General features: G+C 39.2%; 1 protein-coding gene across 3 annotated transcripts in view; it reads left to right on the forward strand.

The window, feature by feature from the left end:
* The first annotated feature begins 9187 nt into the window (after positions 1–9187).
* The window catches only part of PHF3 (PHD finger protein 3), a 49854-nt gene continuing 38424 nt past the window's right edge, over positions 9188–20617 (forward strand). Inside the window, exon 1 of one of the 3 annotated variants that reach the window (XM_062489764.1) lies at positions 9188–9264. Coding sequence is in view for 2 of the 3 variants with exons in the window: in XM_062489760.1 (XP_062345744.1) it covers positions 18469–18712 (244 nt within the window). In the remaining variant the exon portion in view is untranslated. Of the gene's footprint in view, positions 9265–10203; positions 10290–18453; positions 18713–20617 lie in introns of those variants that run through there. The other 2 variants (XM_062489761.1, XM_062489760.1) reach the window with 2 other exon arrangements.

Here is a 20617-nt window from a genome sequence, read left to right on the forward strand (position 1 = left end):
TGGTAGAAAGTACAGTATATTTTCATGTAGCTTACTTGTGACTTGTTGTCCCCAGTACTGAAACAGGTTACCTGGTTTTCTTGAAGCTGTTTTTGCAGTAAAGCAGAAGAGGATATGCATCAGTAAAGCTTGAAGAACACTTTAATCAGTACCGGTAGAATTCAGGTAAAAATAGTATGATAGAGTGCTTCGTTGTCAAGACTGAAGCTCTGTACAAACAAGATGTTCCAAAAATTGTGGGAGTAAAGACCTGTATGCGAGTTTCCAGAGTGGTGATTTAACTTCCTGATGAGAACTAGAACGTGCTCTTAGTAGCCTGCTGAGGTGATCCATGCTCATATCTGCTTAGATTTAAGCTTTGGTTAATACATCTCCCTTTCTAAACATTGAGGTGTGATCTATCAGTCAGTGAGATTTCTGAAGGATCATTTTTGGAGAAGTTACAGCCTCAGTATAAAGAGCATTGTATGATTTAAAAATGCCTAATGTAGCACAATCTTAAGTAAAATAAACTTTGGATCATCTTTCCTTTGGGAGCTGAACGTGGTTTAAAAGATATTTTGTTTAATGGAATACAGCTTCACTTGAGTGAAGAAATGAGCTCTTAGGACATTCAAAGTCATCAATGTTTCTGTTGTCAAGATGGACTAGATGACAGGAACAACGGCAAAGACAAAATCTTCACTTATTCTGTAAATCATCATCACGCTGGCCTGATTTATGTAAATACTGTTTTAACACAGATTAGTGTCCAAGTTAAAACTGATTTGGTCACCCATGAAATTAGAAGTCTGTAACAAACAACTTCAAGTAAAATGTCTGGAATTTTTTACTTCAAAATTATTAATGCAATTTCTCTACATAGATCAGATTTTGCTCTGTCTTTACAGAATTAATCATGGGTAAGGAGGGTTATATTTGAGTTAAGAGCTCTAACATTAGTAATGGAAGCTTGGTTCTTTGAACTCGAAACCTGAGGCTGGGGTTGACTTCAGTTGATTTCAGTGAAAGAAGAAAAATTTGTATGAGCCATGTGTCTGTTGAAGGCAGAAAGTCAGCTTCTGAACTCTGTGTTTAGGGATGAATCTGACAGAAAATATTTTCCTCTTTTGTAAAAATTCTGGTAGTTTTCAACAATACTTAAATTGTGAAGATAGGATAGCAGATGGAACTATATAAAACAAGCTGAATGAAATTCCATGTAATGTGTGTCTATATATTTATGCATTTACAAATTCAAGTGAAGAAATGCTTAAAGAGAATTACTGTATCTTAAGGCTAAAGCCTGGCATGAAAGACAGGCTTTAATGTTAAATTTAATTTTGGATGCTTAGAATGAGTGTAACTGCTTTGCCCCCTCAAGAAGTGTGTTGCAGTACATTTCTGTCAGCTGGTAGATTGGTTTGTGCTGTGGACTCAATGGCTTTATGTAATGTGGCTTATAAATGGTGGTAGTATTTACAGGATTCCTTGGCATGTAGCAGAAAGGTTCAAGGGAAATGAAGTGAGAGTTTGCAATTAGTGTAGCAGAAAACGGATGAATTCCGTGTATTATTCTGTCATGTGGGCCCTTAAAAATCTGGAGGAAAGGTAGTCAAGCAAGGTATTTTGTTACTGATAACCCAGAATTAGGTATAAAATTGAATGTGATTTTCTTGAATCTGATTCTTAAAAGTGCTGAGAAGTCAGTTTCAACTTAAGTCTGTAAAACTGTACTTAAATATATATGAAATAATTGTTTCTGGACAGTCCTGAACCACTTCAGACTGTACTCAAAACTGATTAATACTTCTAATCTCCCTATCTTTAGTTCTCAGTGTATAAAAATCCATTACGGTCCTTGTATTAGTGGGGTAGGTAGTTCTGGAGATAATTAGTAATTTCTGAAGTAATCAGACCCATCTGCATTATTGCAGAAGAAACAATGTTTCTATACAGAAAGTGTGTAATTTAGTATTGAGGATGAATCCAAGGTTAGACTTAAAATCTTTGGCAGCAAGAAAAGTAATGAAGTACTGCTCATTTATGTGAGCATTGTTTATCCTTACAAATGAGATGGGGGGAAAAAAATCTTCTGTAATTAGATAAATGTATTTGAGAGGGCCAGACTGAGGCTTCATAGATCAACTTATAATTGTTTTCAAGCATCTGAGTGCTTGACTGCAGTATTAATAACACAGGTTTTTTCTTTTTTTAATATGTGCAACGTGATTTAAATAATTATGAGAGAGTACTCAAAACAGTATCTTAGATTTGCTGGGATTTTGCTGCATCATTAATAAGCAAGTATTTTCTGTCAGTATTGGGAAGGTTATTAAACCAAAGATAATGTTGTTTGAAGAAGATTACTTTTATCTTTTTGTATGAATTGGTGTAATCTCACTCACTTTGTAAAAAAAATCAGTTATACTTCACAAGTTGAATTCAGCTCTTAAAATCAGGCTGAAATTTGGTGGGGTTTATTAATAGTTGGGAGGGACTTAATTGAAGAAATATAGATTTATTAGTGAAAGGAATTTTGCACTTAAAGGTATGTCTCAGATCTCCTATGCTAAAAGATACCTAAAATAGTTTAGATGAAGAACTCTAAAGATGAGAGTGTATTCAGTAAAGGGAGCAAGGGATGGCAAATTCAGTTTTCAGTATTGGTATCTACAGGTAGATTAAATAAATTTCACCTAACTTCAAGTGTAATAGTTCAAAGTGTCACGTAAAGTATTTCTGTCCACATACCTTGCTCTTAATGTTTAATAACCACTGCCAATTATAACCCAATTTCTTCTTATTGATATGGGTTTATGATAAATGTAAACACAGCAAGTAGCATTATTTTTGTCTTGATGGTCACCTGCATGACTGCTGCTAATTTTGATACATACTGTCCTAATGATAATTACCTCAATAACAAGTTCCTTATCAATGAAAGCCTCTTTGTGAGGTAATAGTGTTTAAACAGGGGTCTGACAAGAAATGATAGGGACAGTGCCAGAAGATCAAGTTGCCTGCTTCAATTTCTGATTCAAATGAGAATTCTAAGAAGTGCAGCTGACAGAAATCAGATACCAGTGTTTAGATACACAGGAATGCTGAAGACAGAAACACTCATATTGTAGAAGACATTCATTTTCAATACCACATGCAAACTGTGTAACAAAACCTAAATGTATGGAATGGATGTTTTCTAGTAGGCTGGAGTCTTAATCTCACTTTATTGGTGGAGTAACAGCAGTAGTTGATCCTTATCCTTCTTACAAATTTGCACATGCTTTATCATCACGTTTCACTGATGCTTGTTCTGAAGAACACAGAACTTGAATTACATTTGGACTTTAGAGGGATGAGAGTTGCAGGTGATGAACTCTTCTTCCCCATTCATAGGAACATCGTTACAAAAAGATCCGAACAGGGCAGTGCCACTTAGAATTGTCATGCACTTCCACAGTACTAGTAGGAAGCCACACCTATCTTAATTTTTCCACAGTAAGTCTGTGTGTCTTTAGGTAGAGCATGCAAACCCTGAACTTGCCTTTAAAATTTCAATTCAACTGTATGACAACTTTCAGTTCATCACAGTAAAAGCATATAAAGACAAGAGGGACATAGCAGATGTGCAAAACCATGGAGTTCCCTTATACTGCAAGTACACTCATCCCCTTACACTTGATATACAAGGTGTTCTACAGTAACACGCCTGCTGTCTATCCCAGGGATGAGCTACCCTGCTCTCCTCTCCATGGTTTTGTATGCAGGATTCTAACTTCCCCCTGCCTTCTAACTGGGAGTACTCTGTAGGATGCTATGGAGGCTGGGTACCTGGAAGGAGCTATACAGCCCTGATGATCTCAGATCCTACCTGAGGCCACCCTACATGGAGTGTTCTGCACTATGTCTTTATTCAGACAGAATTTTGCTAATGGGCCGACTTTTTTTCTAGCCAGACACTTGCTGTTTCCCATTTTAATCTAATCCGTCAAACAATTTTATAATATCCAATCACTTTGTGTTGTTAAGGAGGTAATCCTGATGGAGAGCATGCAAACTTCCCCATATTTATGTTAAATCACCTTTTCTAGTTGTAAGACTTCATAGAGTTGCCTGCTCTTGAGTTAGCCCTTTGCTGTATAAGGTTTATTTCACACACTGAGAGTCTACCTCCCAAGTTCTTGACTTTCTTATTTTGCTCCTGTTTTCCATGACCAGAAATTCTTGATCATTTCTATTTCACTTGTCTACTTCTCATCAAAACTCCCTTCTGGACTTCCTTAATTGCTACCTGGTTTTCTTCTTTGGAAAAAAACATAAGTACTGTTCAACAGCACTTGATGTTTAGCACAATTGTCTTTTAGCACTACCAGAGTATGCTACTTTGAAGTTGGGTCTCAATAAGTTTTATTACATGGCAAGCCCTTTGCCTTAGAAGAGGTTCTAAGCCAAGTACAGGAAGGGAATCTGAGAGAATTACTTATTATTGTCTTGAAGGAAATCCCCTAATTGTGCCATTTAATATATAGAGTAATTTAGAGTGGACAAAACATTGGAGGGTAATCTAGTCCAACACCATGCTCAAAGCAAGGATAACTTCTGTCGGATTTCCCCTTTGGTCTCTCTGACCTGCCTCGGCTAGCTCGGAGTCAGAGAGATGGGGGATTTTTTATCCGACATGGACAAAGGCAAAAGATTAGAGGAGGCTCTCCTTCCCGGGATGATCCAAGTTTATTGTCCTGAAGGGTTCCAGGGAGAAGAGAGAGAGCATGGGAAACGCGGGGTATTTTCAATTCAACTCGGGGGTGGAGGAACCCCGGGTCACAGCCACTCGGGGCTGGCCAGGGGAAAGGGAGGGGTTAAGGGAAAGAGAGAACCATGCTACAAACCGAGAGGGGAAACACAACAAACCATCCTCAGTGCAACCATAAATGTGCATTACAACAAACTTCACAATTAAATCACGTTATTTAGGAGCCTATCTAGTCAAGTTTTTAATATGTTCAAGGATAGACATAACAGCTTCTTCCCTGTATCTGCCCCCAGCTGAAAACCTTTGCATTGGGAGCTATTCAGAATCTTCACAGATGAAATTTCCCATTTTTTCACTGACCCCCAAGACACACTCTCTTTTCTCTACATTCATGTACTACATAATTAAGACAAAGGAAATTTCCATCCTCAATCTCATCACAAGCGTGATAAAGCAGAATACACTTCATACTCCAAGCCTCTAATAATCTTAGTGACCCTCCACCAGGGTTCATTCCAGTTTGTCAATATTTTCATGTACTGGGGAACTGGACACAGACTGCCATATGATTGCCTTCACAGGAGATAAAAATGTCAAACAGTACTAGAGTGAAATCTCAGGTATTCAGAGAATTCATAACCAGCAGCAGTTCCATAGAGAACCATCCAAATTAGTTTGGGATGTAAGTCTCAAAGTCATATTTTGTGCTGGTTATCAAAGTTTGCTATCCTCTAGCACTAAAAAACTTCAAGCATCTTTTTTCCTGTTTTACACCTATTTCTGCACATAACTGCAACTCTGTCTCATTTTCTGGGATAAAATGTCTTTTTTTTAGTCCTGATTCTGCGTAATCCATTGGGTAATTCTTAATAGCTTGAAGCTTCTACACTTTTTACCTTTCTTCAAAAACCTACTCTTAGTCATAAAATCAGTGGCTAAACATCCTTTGTCTTCAGAGCCTTGCCTTTGTCCACCCAGCTGTATGATTAATTCAAAAAGCCTCAGTCCCTTTCACCTGTGGAACTGAATGTTTTTCTGCTTTCTAGAGCAGGACACCTAACTTCTGTTTGATCCAACAACCAGCAGCTCCTAATGAGGTTTTTTTTGAGGGGAAGGAGAATGATCATGTAATAAATTTGGTGAAAAGTGGGTAAGGGGGCACATATTACTGTTCCTGTACTAACTAAAGCAAGGAGGAGGTGGGAAATTAAAGGGAAAATAGTGTTGAATCAGATATTCTTAATCAAAACGTGGATTTCCATTATGGTAGTAGAATATTTTAGATTATTGGCTGTTACTGTTCTGCATTTGAAAAGATCAGTTCTTATTATACTAGAAAATATCTGAGGAACTAACAGTTTTCAATTCTGCTAAAGATATAATTCACAATAATTTACCATAGACTTCAAACAAGCTAACTATGAAGCCTCCTGAACTAGTGATTTTGCAAGTCCCAGGTATTGTAAGCAGAGTGCCTGCTGTTCATCCTGGGAAAAATCATGGCAAGTGTGCTATGAAAAGCAATTATCTAATTATTAGGGGGTGCCAATGCAGTTACTATTTATGACTCTTTCAGAAAATAGTTATCAGAAAAAATAAACTTGTTCAATATTGTAAATTCAGCAGATAAATGCAACTGGTGCTGTAGTACATGCACTTCAATTTATTTCAGAAGTCTAACTCTGCTTTGTATGACATTTTAAGTCACGCAATTCACAAAATAAATGCAGCACTTGGGTTTTAAAATAATTTAAATCAAGTATCTTGTAGACAAAAGAAAGATGTTCCTGAGACATCGTTTGGATAGTTAACGGTCTACTGCTGTGACATATCTCAGCTTTTTGATAGTAGCAAATACTGCCCTACAGCAGGGGAGAAAACCTGGTTTTCCACCACCGTACCAAATGCCTTCTTTATCCAGATATGCATATGGAGTAATCTAACTCCTTTCCACATTTTGAAAACCAAAGAACCAAGTAATTAACACTCAAAAGCAAGCCATGTTTAAGATTAGTGTGATCATAACCTGACTGCATAGAGCGTATTTTCAAAAACTCGAATTAGAACAAAAAACATGGAAAGACTATAAGGAATATAATTCATGAACCTCTTGGGAAGAGATGTGACTAAATAGAGACTTGGAACTAAAAGCAAAGAAACTGCCTTCTGCTGCTTCTTCTTATGCTCAGGGCATTAGGAGACTGAAAATAAGCAGGTTGCTGCTTTTCAGTGGGAACAGCTTACAAGATCTGGACTACTACCATGTATAAAGGGATAACACGATAAAAATATTGCTAGGAAAGATAGCAGATGGTGCAGTTGTAATTGTATACACTTGGTGTGTCACTGCATACAAAGGCCTCTGTAATACCTATGAAATTTGCTACAGAAGTGCTCTTTTGTTTTATGCTAAACTGCAACACAGGTGCTACAGATGGTCAGGTTCATTACATAAAGGGAGTGTCACAGTGTGGTCACTGCAAAAGAGAACTGCACCTACTCTTAAACTAGGATGGGTCACTGGAGTTATGTGACTTTTGATGGTGTAAAGAAAAAACTGAATAGAACAATAAACAGTGATCAGATTACCAGCAATGCTTTTCCCTGATGCTTTTGTCAAAATAAATGAAATCAAAAAGGCTGAATGATGGAAAATTTGTGCAATGCAAATTCTGTTAAACTGAATTTTGCTTCAGAAAGTAATTTAATTTCTTTGTATAATACCAACAATATTTCAGAGAGTTAGCACCTTGTTGAAAGTTCCATGCCTAAAATGCCTTTGAAGAAATTAGTGCAAGCAGCCCAGTAGCATCATGTAATGAGCTACTCATGTGCCATTACATAAAAATCACATGCTTCTTATGTGCCATCATAAGAACTCAGGTTTTTTTTCTTTAAAGATGTTTTCTTTGGAAAGGAGAGAGACCTTTTGAAACTGGGAAGGTACAGGAAGAAAACTGGAGAAAACTAACTTGCAGTACAGTGCATAACTAACTTTTGAAGGGCAGGGAAAAATATTGAATAGGTTAAAAACTGCTCTGCTTCAAAACTGTTCTGTTGCAAAACTGTTTTTGTAATGCCTGTAAATATTGCTGTGTTACCATGCCTTCAGTTTAATGCTTCCTTTCTTAGTGTGATGGGAGCAAGAGAAGCATTTAATGTATTTCAGCCTTCATGACACCACAGAAAGCCCTAGAGAATATAATCTTGAAGATTCAGAATTGAAAAAAAAGGAAAAAGGAAACTAAGGGAAACACAATCAGTTTTTTTTTTTGTCCTTACATCATGTGTGCATTTCATTACAAAATACTAGGAACATGTAAAGGCAGCGTTAATACAGTAATACATAAAGTAATTCCAAATTTGATTTTTAGAAGTATTAAAAATCAGTTTCTCTTTTGTAAGCATTGAAATTTGGTATACGCAAGAACCAGCCTGCACGGCACTTTATGCCAGCCATCACAACTGAAAGCAGCGTAACGAACGCTGCATTCAGCTAATGCCGCAACACAAAATAGGAAGGACAGTCCTGGTCTTTGGTAACATTATGTGAAGATCAAATTACTCCAGGTTCTGGTGTCCCGACAAACGCACACCGCGACAGCCCCTCAGGTGGCGATTCGTGTGATCGTGCGCCACAGGTCCTGCAGTGCACATGCAGAAACTATAGAGAAAAGCGAAAAGGCTCCTGCACCGACAGGCAGCATGAGACATGTCTGCTCAGGACCGACCGACTGCGGAGACTTTTCTGCTCAACATGTAGGAACCGAAGAGCCTGGCACACGGAGAGCTGCAGGATCTGCCCGCGGCCGCCGGCGCACAGGACAGATTAACAGGCAGGTTGTGTAATGCGGGCTGCACCGAAGAGGGGGGTGGCAGCTGCTCTCCGGAGACGAAAAGCCACGTCATTACACACGCACCGGTCACACCACGTGCGTCCTCAGCCGAGGTCTTACGGGAAAACCCCGCGGAGCCTCCCGGCCGCCCTCCACCCAACCTCCCGTGGCCCCAGCCAGGCCTCTCAGGCGCAAGGCCGGGCCTGCAGTTACCACCGGGCGCCTCTCGGTGTTGCGGCCCCCGACTCCAGCGAGGGTGCCCGGAACACCCCCGGCTCAGCCAGGAGGGCCGGCTCCGCCGACGGGACCCGTGGGGAGCCGGTCCGGGCCGGGGCCACGGGCGCAGCTCAGGCCTGGCCCGGCCCGTGGTTCTGCCCCGCCTCGCGCCCCCGGCCCCTCCCGCCCGGCGCCTGCGCAGCGCGCGCGTCCCTGCCCGCCCCCATCCCTTCCCTCCAACAGCGGCGTCACGTGAGCGGCCGGGCCGGACGCCGCGGGGGCGCGCACCGGCGGGGCAGCGGGCACGCGGCCGCCACCGGGCCGGGCCGGGCCGGGCGAGACCACCTGGGCTTGGGCAGCCCGCGCGCGCGCGCCCCCGCGCCCCCGCGGAGCTGCGCGCGCCGCCCTCCTTCCCGTTGGCGCGGCCGCCGCGTCCCTTCCCCCGCGGCCGCGGGGCAGCGCTGGGCGGCGGAGCGGGTGAGTTATTGCGGGCTGCGGCAGCGACCGGGGCAGGGAGGCAGGGAGGGAAGGCAGGAGCGGAGGTGGAGGACCCCGCTGCGCTGCGCTGCGCGGCCTCCCCCAGCCTTCTCCGAGCCGGGCGAGGCTGGGCCGGGCCTGCGGCGGCAGAGCCGCGGCCTGCGCTGGCCAGGCCCGGCCGGGTGGCGAGGGGCGGCCCGGCGGGACGCGGCGGCTTCCACCGCGGGGCCGCGGCACGGGCTGTGCGCTCTTGTGCGCAGGTGACCTGCGGTCCGGCCGCGGGCCCCGGGGCGCTCCCCAGGGGTGCTCCCCTGCCGCCCCGCTGTGCCCGGGTGCGGCCCCGGCGCGGTTGTTGCGGAGGCTGCGGGCCCCGGGCCGGCCGGGCCCAGGCTCCTCGCCCGGCCACCTGACATGGCGCTCTGGCCCCGGCCTCGCTGCCTGCGGTGGCCGCTCCCGCCCCGTGTCCGTCCGGGATCCTGCCGCAGGCTCCTGGCCCGAAGTCGTGTTGCTGTTGAGAGCTCTCGCACAAGGCCTTCCCTGCCCTGCAGTTGCTACGTTTTGATGTTTTACGTTTGTCTGTTCTCACTCCTTGAGCCGCCGATGCCTTGTTGTCCCATACAAACCAGGGAAACAATTACAATTCAGACCTTGCTGTTCTTGCTCTTGGTCTGACCCGTCCGGGCGCCTCCTCCCGTCTCCTAAACTTAGCATCACCAACAATTTCTGTGTTCAACTCCTGTGTATAGTGCTCACTGTAGGAAGTGCGGGAGGAAATGTGTTCATCAGCAATGCTGTGGGATTCCGTAGCCTGGTGGTATTTCCAGATCCTAATCTGGGAAGAGGTGCTCTTTCTGAGGCAGCGCGTTTGTTGCTTACTACTGGAATGCAAATAATAACACTCAGGCTTTAGAAGAGCTGTCGTTCATGTGATTGCGTGTGTTGATCCTCTATGTTGTGCACAAGGGAGACCTGGAAGAGCCATGCGGGCAGAGTTTGGATGAAGAGCACTCTGCAGCATAGTTTAAGTTAGTAAAAATGGCCTATAGAGTGAAGTGTAAAAACCAGTAAGGAAAGACATGAATGGGGGGTGACAGGAGCTGTACCATGCAAATTGTAGTTGTGGTATCTTTTATGTAGTTATTAATTTATTATGTGATTTTTATACATTTGCTTTTATCAAAATGAATTCTAACATCGCTAAATAGTGAAAATATTTTAGGATTTAATATAAGAATGGTAAACATATGGCATCTGTTTAACACCGCTAATTCATGGTATGTTTTGCTTAATAAATTAATCTGTTATGGTTTGGGCCACAATGTAAGGAAGCCCTTGAAAATGTCGGTTTTTATATTTCTTGGAATAATTCTGCTGGTGTTTACACTTAGTGTGTATCCTGCAATGAAATTCTTCTTTGTTACTGCAACAAGTAGCTTCTGGTTTTAATTTCTATAATTTGCTTTAAAGATTATGCATATAAATATGGAGTTCTGAACATCTACTTTTTTTTCATTTTATTATTACCTGTTACTCAATCATTCAGTTTTTATGTGCATTTTACCTGTGCAAACTGAAAGGGCACCTGACTACAAACCATGTTGGGGAGCTTTATTTCAACACAGCGGAGGTATTTCAGCACAATGGTATGGTGATTTAATGAAAATAGAAACTCTAAAAATTCTTACCTACTGTATTTCTGCAGCCTCTCTCTAAAAAAGAGACTTGCCTCTACCACTTGTGTTATGCTAAGAGTCGAGCTGATGAAATTTTTTTCCATTAATTTTTCCTGGTTAACCTAAACATTGTTAAATCCAAGCTTTAAAGGGAGAGCTATATTATATTAGAAGCTTTTTTTTTATGTTAAGGGCATATTTTTGAAAGTTAATACTGTGAAGTAGCAATGATAAAGTTCACTGAATTGGGGTATGAGAGTTCATTCTGTAGAAGCAAAAAGTGAAAAATACAGACAGTTTGTCACTTCCTCCTGAGTGGTGTCAATATAGCTGCATGATGGATGGCATATTTCTATGAAAAACTTCACAAGGCTAAGGCATTAAGCTTTGAACTATTGCTAATAAAAATCCCAATGAACAAACCCTAATTCTAATAGGTGTTTCTGAGTGAATCATTATGAAAGAGACGCTGATGAATTAAAAAGGTATTACAAACGAAAATACTCTCTCGGTGACTGACAAATAATCAGTGCAGCCTGTTAATGCAGTTTAGCATTTTATACTGTGCTCCAGCTGAAAATATTGGAAACACGTATTGAGAAACCTGAGGGTGGAAGAGTTCAAGAGAATAGCAGTAGTGATGAAAATATAATCTCTCCTCATCTTTTTCTTTTCAGTGAAATGTCTCTTGTTAGTGAGCTTACAAATTCCCAAGGTATATACAGTAATGGAGAGATTAATAAAATTATGTATTATCTTTGTTCTTGCCTAATTTTTGTGGTATTCAGGAGTATTCATTGGGAGGACAGTCCAGAAAAGAAAAACAGAGTACTTAGTGTTTCACAATGTAAAAACTTTGCATTTTACATTTACATACTTCACATTTCACACTGTGAAGATGTTTTTTGACATAACAGAAGTTTTAGTGCAGCACTATATGTCTCTTTGAACTATAACGTGAGGGAGAGAGGTATTTTTTTTTTTTGAGGAGAGGTTATATTGTTCAAAACACAACTGTTAGGATGATTTTCAATGATACAATTTGATATTGTATGATTAAGAAGAGGTTTCTCTATTCTTTCTGCATTTCTTCATCTTCTAATTAAATGCTTTGTTTGAAATTTACTTTGCCTTTCTGTTCACTGAGGTACACACTGATGTACAGTTAGGGCTAGTGAATGAGTTTTTAATAGGGAAGGTTTAATAAAGCAAGTATCTTCAGCTGTCTGCTCTCTTAAATGCCGTGATAGCAAGTAACAAAATGTCTACTCTTGTCATGGAGGGGAGCAGCACATAACTTTAGATTCTGGGTTGATTTTGAGAGGTGATTATTATTATGTGTGTTGAGATTTTAGTGGCAAGGGGTTTGTGTCAGTTGCTGTCTGAAGACAGAGATAAACACAAAAATAGTATAGAAGGGCTTCTTAACAATTAATGAAATGCTCAGATTTACATTTCTTGTTTTTTGGTCTTTAGCAAGGCTTTGTTTTGATGGCACTAAAAGCTAGATGTTAATTTTTAAATGAGGGATTAAATTAATAATAAGCAGGGGATTTACATAAGGGAATAAGTGGCATATGGATACCTAAATGGGTTGATGTTTTGGCAGATAAGTTTGTCAGTGAATGTACCTGGCCCACCTTTACACCAGTATTGATAATTCAAGTAAACCTATTTGCATACATGTTCCTGTTAGGCAGGTTTTTGCCAGTGTCCTGGTTTTTGGGAGCTAAGTGAATGAAGAAGGTAAAATTTGATGATGCTTAAAGACTAAAGCTCAGTAAACCGTATTCTGTACAAGTATTTAATCTGCCTTTTTTGAGAAGGTGCATTGAAATCTTCTTTAACAGCTACAAACAGTTGTTGTTGCTAGGTGGCCATTCATATGCTGGTAAATCACATTGCTTGTTCTGTCAAAAATATTTTGTGAGTTGATTTAATTCTTGAAGACTGCCCCAGATGATGAGATTTGAGTCAATATGAACCAGAGTAGAAAGTGCATTAGTGTGAGAGTTGTAAACTCACCAAAAAGTTGTCAAGTTCATATCTTCTTACTGACACTACCTCACTGATTTTCTCTTTAATCCCATGATGTGTTTTGACTGTGAATGCTCTTGGGTAAAATCACTTGCTACAGAAGACACGGGTCTCCGTTTTGGCTTTTGATGCTGTAATATCCATGAACATAATGCATGCAGCTTTTAGTGCTTAAAGCATGGCAGCATGGATACATGGCAACTTGGCATTAATTTTCAGTTAGGTACTTGAGAGCTTAAACTTTGAAGTTAGTGTAGGAGGAAGGAGGAGGATGGTAGTAAAACATGCATCATCACTTTGAGGTAACACTGTTTGGTAGATGGGTTGTAAGTGTCAGGGTATCAGCGAGCCCTTGGGGTGGTCTGCCATCACAGCTCCAGTGAACCAAGGTAGGTATTTCATACCTTGAGGGGCCCTTTAGGGTACAGTAGTTGCCACGCAGCGTGAGCAAGAGATTTTTGGTTTTTAACCTGTTTTTGTTACTACTTAATGGCATGCCAGTTAAGATGCAGTTGATGAGAAGATGCTTTTGATGGGAAGTTTTTGTTATTGTTACTTAGTGATTCTTCTGTAACAGTGCTGAGTCAGCTTTTCACATTTGTTTTGACATTTAAGGTGATAGTCGTCCAAATAACTTGTTCCTTTTGTTTACTCTCTTACCAGTGTTTACTCCTTGAAGAAATAAATATAATGTGGATTTTTAATGGAGTCTGTTACAGTTGTTCTGACTAGTTCTTGCTGTTGGTCATTTGGTGTGCATAAGCACAAGATCCAGAGATCAAGTCTTGTATTTTGAACATTGCAATATCTCCCACATAGTCCAGTCAATAACTAGATGTACAAAAGCTTTTGAAAGCACTAGACAGATTCAGCAAATTGGAAGGGACAGACACTATTCAGAAAGGTACTTCAGTGAAATGGAAGGAATTGTAGTATTGGTATGCTACCTTCAGCAGTTTCAGACTCACTTATTCAGGCAGGTCAATAAAGTAGGTAGGCTATTCAACATCTAGGATTTTGAATATCCTAAATAAGCAGTGTGAGGTTTGGATTTTTTTCTTTTTCCTTGGTTAGGTTCCTTCAGGTTTTTGCCTGTCCTTGTTCCCAATTCAGGTAATTCTTTTTTGGTAAAATTTCTTTGTAGAAATACTTATTTTTTTTGTAAGTCCAACTGCTGAGGACTCTTATAAACTGGATTTATTTTTTAATTGACGATTATTAAACATACAGGGGCTTCTATTTTATATTACAAACTTTAAAATATAAGCTAAAATATCAAAGTCACCTTTAAAAGGTAAACTGGTACATCAAATTCATCCCCTGGCCAGAGAGGGAAGAAAAGAGTAATTACAGTAAAACCTAACATTTGCTTAGTAAAATAAATTATGTGGGAGTACGGTAAAAAATTAACAAAATGAACGTAAAGGAAAATACACAAAAATATCAAGACAAATGTATCTTAAATATATCTAAATATGTAGTTGAAAAATGAAACGCTTTCACATGCTGATGTTTAAGGGACACAATTTAAAATGCAGTTGAGTATGCTTGTACTGCCCATCAGCTAAAAATCACACGGAATGCTTGGTGGTAAATGCAAATTGTGGTCGTCCCTGCCTGAGGTAGATTTGAAATAAGATGGTAGAAACAAGTGGATGCAATTGGAGGTCTCCATTAACTTATTTTTCTCTGTTGTGATTAAGAAAATAATGCAACAGGAACTGAATAATTCTTTGCCTCTTTCATAGACAAACTAAGCAATGAAAAAGCTTAAAGATGTACAGCATCTCTTGTCCAGTTTCTAGTCTTCCTTCCCTTCTGAATTTAGTTTGGAAGGATATGCTTATTTGAGATCTCAGTTTCTTTTCTTCATTCTGGCTATTTACCTTTGAATTTTAGAAAGTCATGTAGAACTATTAAAGATGTAATGAAAATATGGCAAATGGGGAGAAGATAAAAATCTGCTCTGGCAGATCCTACAGTGTGGTTTTTTTCATACCAGATTTGTTGGGATTTGAGGCAGTATTAGGCATACGTGGCTCAATAAACTAATTCAACAGTGGAAGAAATTTTTTAAAACTGAAACACTCAGGCTGTAAAAGGAAACAGTGTTGAGAGCATGAAGAAATTTTAAATAATGTGGGGGAAATTCTGGAAGTCTTATTTCAAAGCTGTTAAAAAGCGTTAGTTTATAGTGTTGTATCACTTAATGACAGATTAGTTGGTGAGTTACTTTGTCATTCTTGCGATGTTAGTTCTGTAATTGTTGCTTCTGGTTTTGCAGTGGAGAGGCTGATAGAAGCAAATAATACTCAAAAGTGTAAGAGAGAAGTATTTAGTGGACTGAGGAGAATGCTCTTTATAGTTCAAGCTTTTCTTGATGGTGCGCTCTTCTTTTACCCCGACTCCTGTATGTTGCTGTGCTGTAGCAGTCTCAGTACATGCCCTGATGATTCGGGAGCCGGTGGGTGGGAGAAGTTCCACTGAGCCTGGCTGGGACTTGTTCCTTTGCCTCATTTATGAACAGTCCTCACTGGTTCTGCCTGCATAATACTTTTCATAATCTGTTGTTTCTGATTAGCTACCCAGTGGGAAAGCACTTGTGAATTACTGTGCGATGGGAGTGTGCCTGCTATGTAGCATCTGCTGGGAGCCTTGCCGAGGCACTGGCTGCTAGGGTTCAAGTGGAGGACACAGCTGTGTTCCAGTGGAGTAATGCATTCTTCCTTTGAGGGGTTAGGATTATCTTTGGAAATAAGTGGGCAAGAAAATATTAACTGTGATTTTACCTCTACCTCTGGCTATGTTTCCTCATGTTCAGAGTGTTTCAAATGCAAAATAAACCATTCAAAATTCATGCAGTTAAGGCATTGTGCGAGGGAAGATTTTTTTTCTTGTAGCAACTGTTTGTAACAGCTGTCTAGCTAAAGAAGTCTATCTTTCATCCTCAGTCCCACAGATTCTACACTTTTTATGATACTTAATCTAGTAATGTTAGAAATATTTTTTAAAAACAATTTGGTAGTGTACAAGTTATGAAGAGAATTGCAGAGTGTTTTTTTGAACTAGGTAAAGCAAAATTTTGATTTGTTTTGCTGGCAAAAGCTTTCTTTTTTAAAAATGGTAGAACAAATTCTTTAAGATGAGATTTTCTGGTGCTAATACTTTTATGCAACCCCACTTCTTGTTGCAAAATTTGGGTAGAACTTATGCTTACTTGATCATAGGCTTATTCTCCAGAAATAAAGCTGTCAGTAAAATTCCTCTTGAATTTTCTCTACCAGTTAGGTCTCATTGAAGGTGTCTGTGGCCATGCATGTATAGTTGCTTTGACAATTACTTCTCAGTGCTTTTAGTGTTCTGAATGACTCTTGTGCTTATATAATGCTAATATGAAAAGATCGCCTGTCATTACAGGAAGGTGCTTTAAAGTACTGTATTGGGGCATTTGTAATTATGTTTTTAACTTGGAGCCACTGCATCTCTTGTAGTTTATCCTGTGTAGTATCAAGTGTTGACTACTTGGTATAATAATAAAAACAGATTATACAGTGCAGCATAGTCCTTATTCCCTTAGTTTGCTTCTTCATTTGTTGCCAGATTTAGAACTTCAGAAGCAATGTTGGCTGCTTGAGGTGCTAGTTGGTGTGGTGTATATGTAGATGCACTGCATTGCTTCATAAAAGCAGTCTTATTTTTTTTATGTGAGAGCTTTCAAATTATGACTTGCTGCTGAAGTCTATTGGCTCTTTACTAAATGCACGTCATTTGCATGAAATACACTTTCCTTCTGCAGGCTCCTTGATCAGTAGGACCTTGTGTATTAAATGCTTTGTTGCTGTTAGTGTGTAGAAATTGGAAAGATACCATCCTCTGCAGAGACACAGTGCTGTATCTGACCATTGCTTTCTTCTGAGCTGTCCTATGGGAGAAGGAGGACTAGCATATTAGAAAATAAAACCCCAACAACACAAGACCTAACAAAACCCCACCAACAGAAGAAAACCAAAGAAACCCCACCCCCAAAAAATGATACAGTGTTCATGTTAAACCTATAGTTTTTGTAAGTTTGTGAAATAAAATAAATTGCATAAATAGGGTTGAAATTGTAGCAAAGCCCTTACATGTATCTTGCTAGGATATTCCCAGTTGATCGCTAAAACAGAAATGCTCCATTAACATGTCTAAGGAAGCATACTTAATATTCTATTAAGCATGAGTAAGTAGTGGATTTATTTAATGTGAGGTTGTTGGAATAGCCATCTAGAAAGTAATTCAAGTACTGCAAACTCCAATTCTCACTTATCATTTTCCTTTAATTAGTGTGTTCATTGTTAAAAAAAAAAGTCTTATGTGGGAGGAGGATGATGAAAGAAGGAACAGGAAAGTATTTGTGTCCTTTTGCTGTTTCCTAAAGCTTTTAACAGCTTTGTGTGCCAAAACCTGGCCTTTCAGACTATCCTGAATGCCAAATTAAGCCGGGCAGTACTGCACTGCTCCATTTTCTGTACCTGTCTGATCATATTTATTATAATTATCTTTCCCTACTTTGAGTATATGCAAAAGCAAAGCCTCCAAGAAGTGTTTTACTGACTTTTTTCCATTCTGTTGTTTAGTTATACGTACTTTACTTATTAGTTAAGTCTCTGCTTTAGTAGTTTTGCTTCTGCTGCATTACAAAGAAGATGTAGAAAATAAAGAATTCCTTGTAAAATGCAGTTGCCATCTTTGTATACAATTCCTTAGGCAGACTTCTAGAAGTTCACCTAAACTTCTTCAAAATTGAAGTTTTCAAAAGGCTCTTCCTTTTGATGCCAGCTCAGAATTCTCATGTACTTGGTTGAGATCAGATTTTCATACAAAATTTCTGTAATTTTTATTGACTGTATTGATCGGTGAAAAATAATGGCAATAAAATACTGCTGTTTAAAAATATTAACTTGCTATGAAGTACTTGGTAGTTGCTGTTTGAACAGAAATGTGGTTCTCAGTACTACATATTAGTAGTATGGCAGGCTCTGGAACCTTCTCAGCTCCATTGATGTTAGTGGAAGCTGACCTCACATTTTTCATTTAAAAAAAGGAAGAGTCATGCTGATGGTGCTGCTGTCTCCAGGTTCACTTGTTCTTGATCTCCTCCTCCTCTGGTGTCCTACCCCTTTGGGTTGGTTAAGGTTTAAACAAATTTTAGAAGGGCATTGTTTGTTTACCTTTGTTATACACATTCAGTAGAAATGTCAGGGCTTGGATGCTGATAGAGGAGATTAGCATGGAATTTCTTTTAAAAATAATTAGGGAATTGATTTTTAGTTATGCAGTCGGCCATACTAAGTTAATTTATTTTTTGTACTTCTGAAATACCTTAAGCATTCTTTATAAAACACAACAGCCAAAAAAATTTGCTGGTGTCTTAGGTGTTTTACAATTTGTAGCTTATTTTCTTATGGTATTTTTCTTGTCTTTCTATAGGGCTGAAAGACACACAGGAGTCTTCATGGATATAGTTGATACATTTAACCATTTAATTCCTACTGAACACTTAGATGATGCCCTATTTCTAGAATCCCACCTGGAGAATGAAGTCTGTGAGGATTTTAGTACAAGTCAAAATGTCTTAGAGGATTCGCTGAAGAACATGCTCAGCGATAAGGATCCTATGCTAGGATCTGCAAGTGCCCAGTTCTGTTTGCCTGTTTTGGATAGCAATGACCCCAATTTCCAGATGCCTTGTTCTACAGGTAAATCTTACAATTTTTTAAGATTACAATTTAAAATACAGTTTCACTGTACTACCAACCCTTTTTCATAACGTAGAAATAATAACTTGGGATTTCTGTCACCTTGCTGCCCTTTTTCGATGCACCTCATACATGCCTGGCATGTAAACTATGTGCAGGTCTTTTTAATTTTGTAGTGTAACAATAGAGGAAAACTCCTTATGTAGATCAGAAATAGCCTAGGCTTTGTCTGTCAGTTACTCCCAACAGAAGTCAAGATTCGTTTAGTGTAGGTACTGTGCCTGATCACTGAAGTCACTGGTCAGTTTAAAAAAATACCATATTTCTGGATTAGCAGTAGTAGCAGGAGAGTACATTTGTACATAATTGTACAAATTACTGCTCTGACCTCAGGGTTATTCTAGTAGTGCTAGGCCTTCTGGCACTGAGCTGATTCTGGATGCTGGGTGTTTTGCTTTGGTTGGCTTCAAGACCCTGGAATGATAATAAAATTATTTTTTTACTTTTTGGAGTACCTGATTTGGAAACAATTTAGAGCAAAGTTAAATAAAAATTACCTCAGAATTTGAGTAATTTCAGAAGATTAAAGAAAAAAAGGGATGATACAATCCCTAAAATTATTGGTATTTATGAAGAGTTGGAATAATTACACTGAATTTGATGCAAGAGACAAAAGTATACTCTATTCTTAGTAGAGTTCTTTATTTGACTGGAAGTTCAAAACAATTTTTTAGCTTCATTACTGATAACTGTTGTAGATTGGTGCAGTCACATGATTATATCAATGTTAACTTTTTTGAGTAAGTTTTATGAACTGTTTCTGAAAATCTATAATTTCCTTATATAATATATATTTTGCTGTTACTAACAGATGAAATTTTCATCTTCACTAAATTTGATGGTATTGCATCATGGAAAACTATAAATCAAAGATTATAAGGTATGGAAAAGGTGAGCTATTAAGCCAAAACAAGATATTTGGCAGTTTTTTTCCTACTTCAGAAGAACATTTTTGAGGCCATCCTTAATGCTTTTGTTTACTCACACAGTAGTCTGTGTTCTTACACTTTTTTGTTTGTAACCTGCCAGACAAAAATCATATCCCTCTTAATATGCATATGACCAAATAATATACACAACTAAACCAAATTCCACCTCACTGGCAAATTCTTTTGTTATTTTGCATCCTGTGCATCCTTCAGTAAACCTGTACTTCATTTAAAATTTTTGAATTAATTCATAGCATATGGCTGGATGTTTTGGAAGGTATGGGAAAACTTTCAGGTGCTTTCTGGCATGTATTTCTCCTGAAAGTGATCAGTAGTGCAATAATTAATACTATTATTACTTTAATATTCACTATTTATTTTAAGGTCATTAAAAATAAGTGAGCTAATGCGTTTACTTGGGGACTGCTATTTCAGGCTGTCAGAAGACTAAGGGATTCAAAGCTGATTTGATTTATGCTGAGTTTATTAATTTAATGTTTTGTTTTTAAATCTGAAAGCACCAATAGAGCCACTTTTCAGTAAAGAAATTAAAATGTGTTATTTGGAGTTAATGTAGGTGTCCAAAAGAACATCAGATGTTCTTCTTGTTGCTTGTTCTTTGTAGGTCTTGATAAGAACTGTCCTTATTCTGACATGGTAGGAGTGCAGTATGTGCTTACAATTTTTTACGTAAGAATAATGAGTATCAGTTTGAAGTACAGTTTATTTGCTTTTTTACTTGAAAAATGTTGATTTTTTTTTATTTGTCTGACATGTTGGTGATCTAACAACATGAGTACAACTGCTGTTGTAGTCTCCTGGTGAGAATGTGGTTATTCAAGATGGTAGTACCCTTCATACAAATTAAGCCATGCAAAAGCTATTTTTCCCAGTTCAGGTGGAAGCTCATCTATGT

Source organism: Cinclus cinclus, chromosome 3 (genome assembly GCF_963662255.1).
Source record: "Cinclus cinclus chromosome 3, bCinCin1.1, whole genome shotgun sequence".
In the NCBI taxonomy this organism is placed as follows: domain Eukaryota; kingdom Metazoa; phylum Chordata; class Aves; order Passeriformes; family Cinclidae; genus Cinclus; species Cinclus cinclus.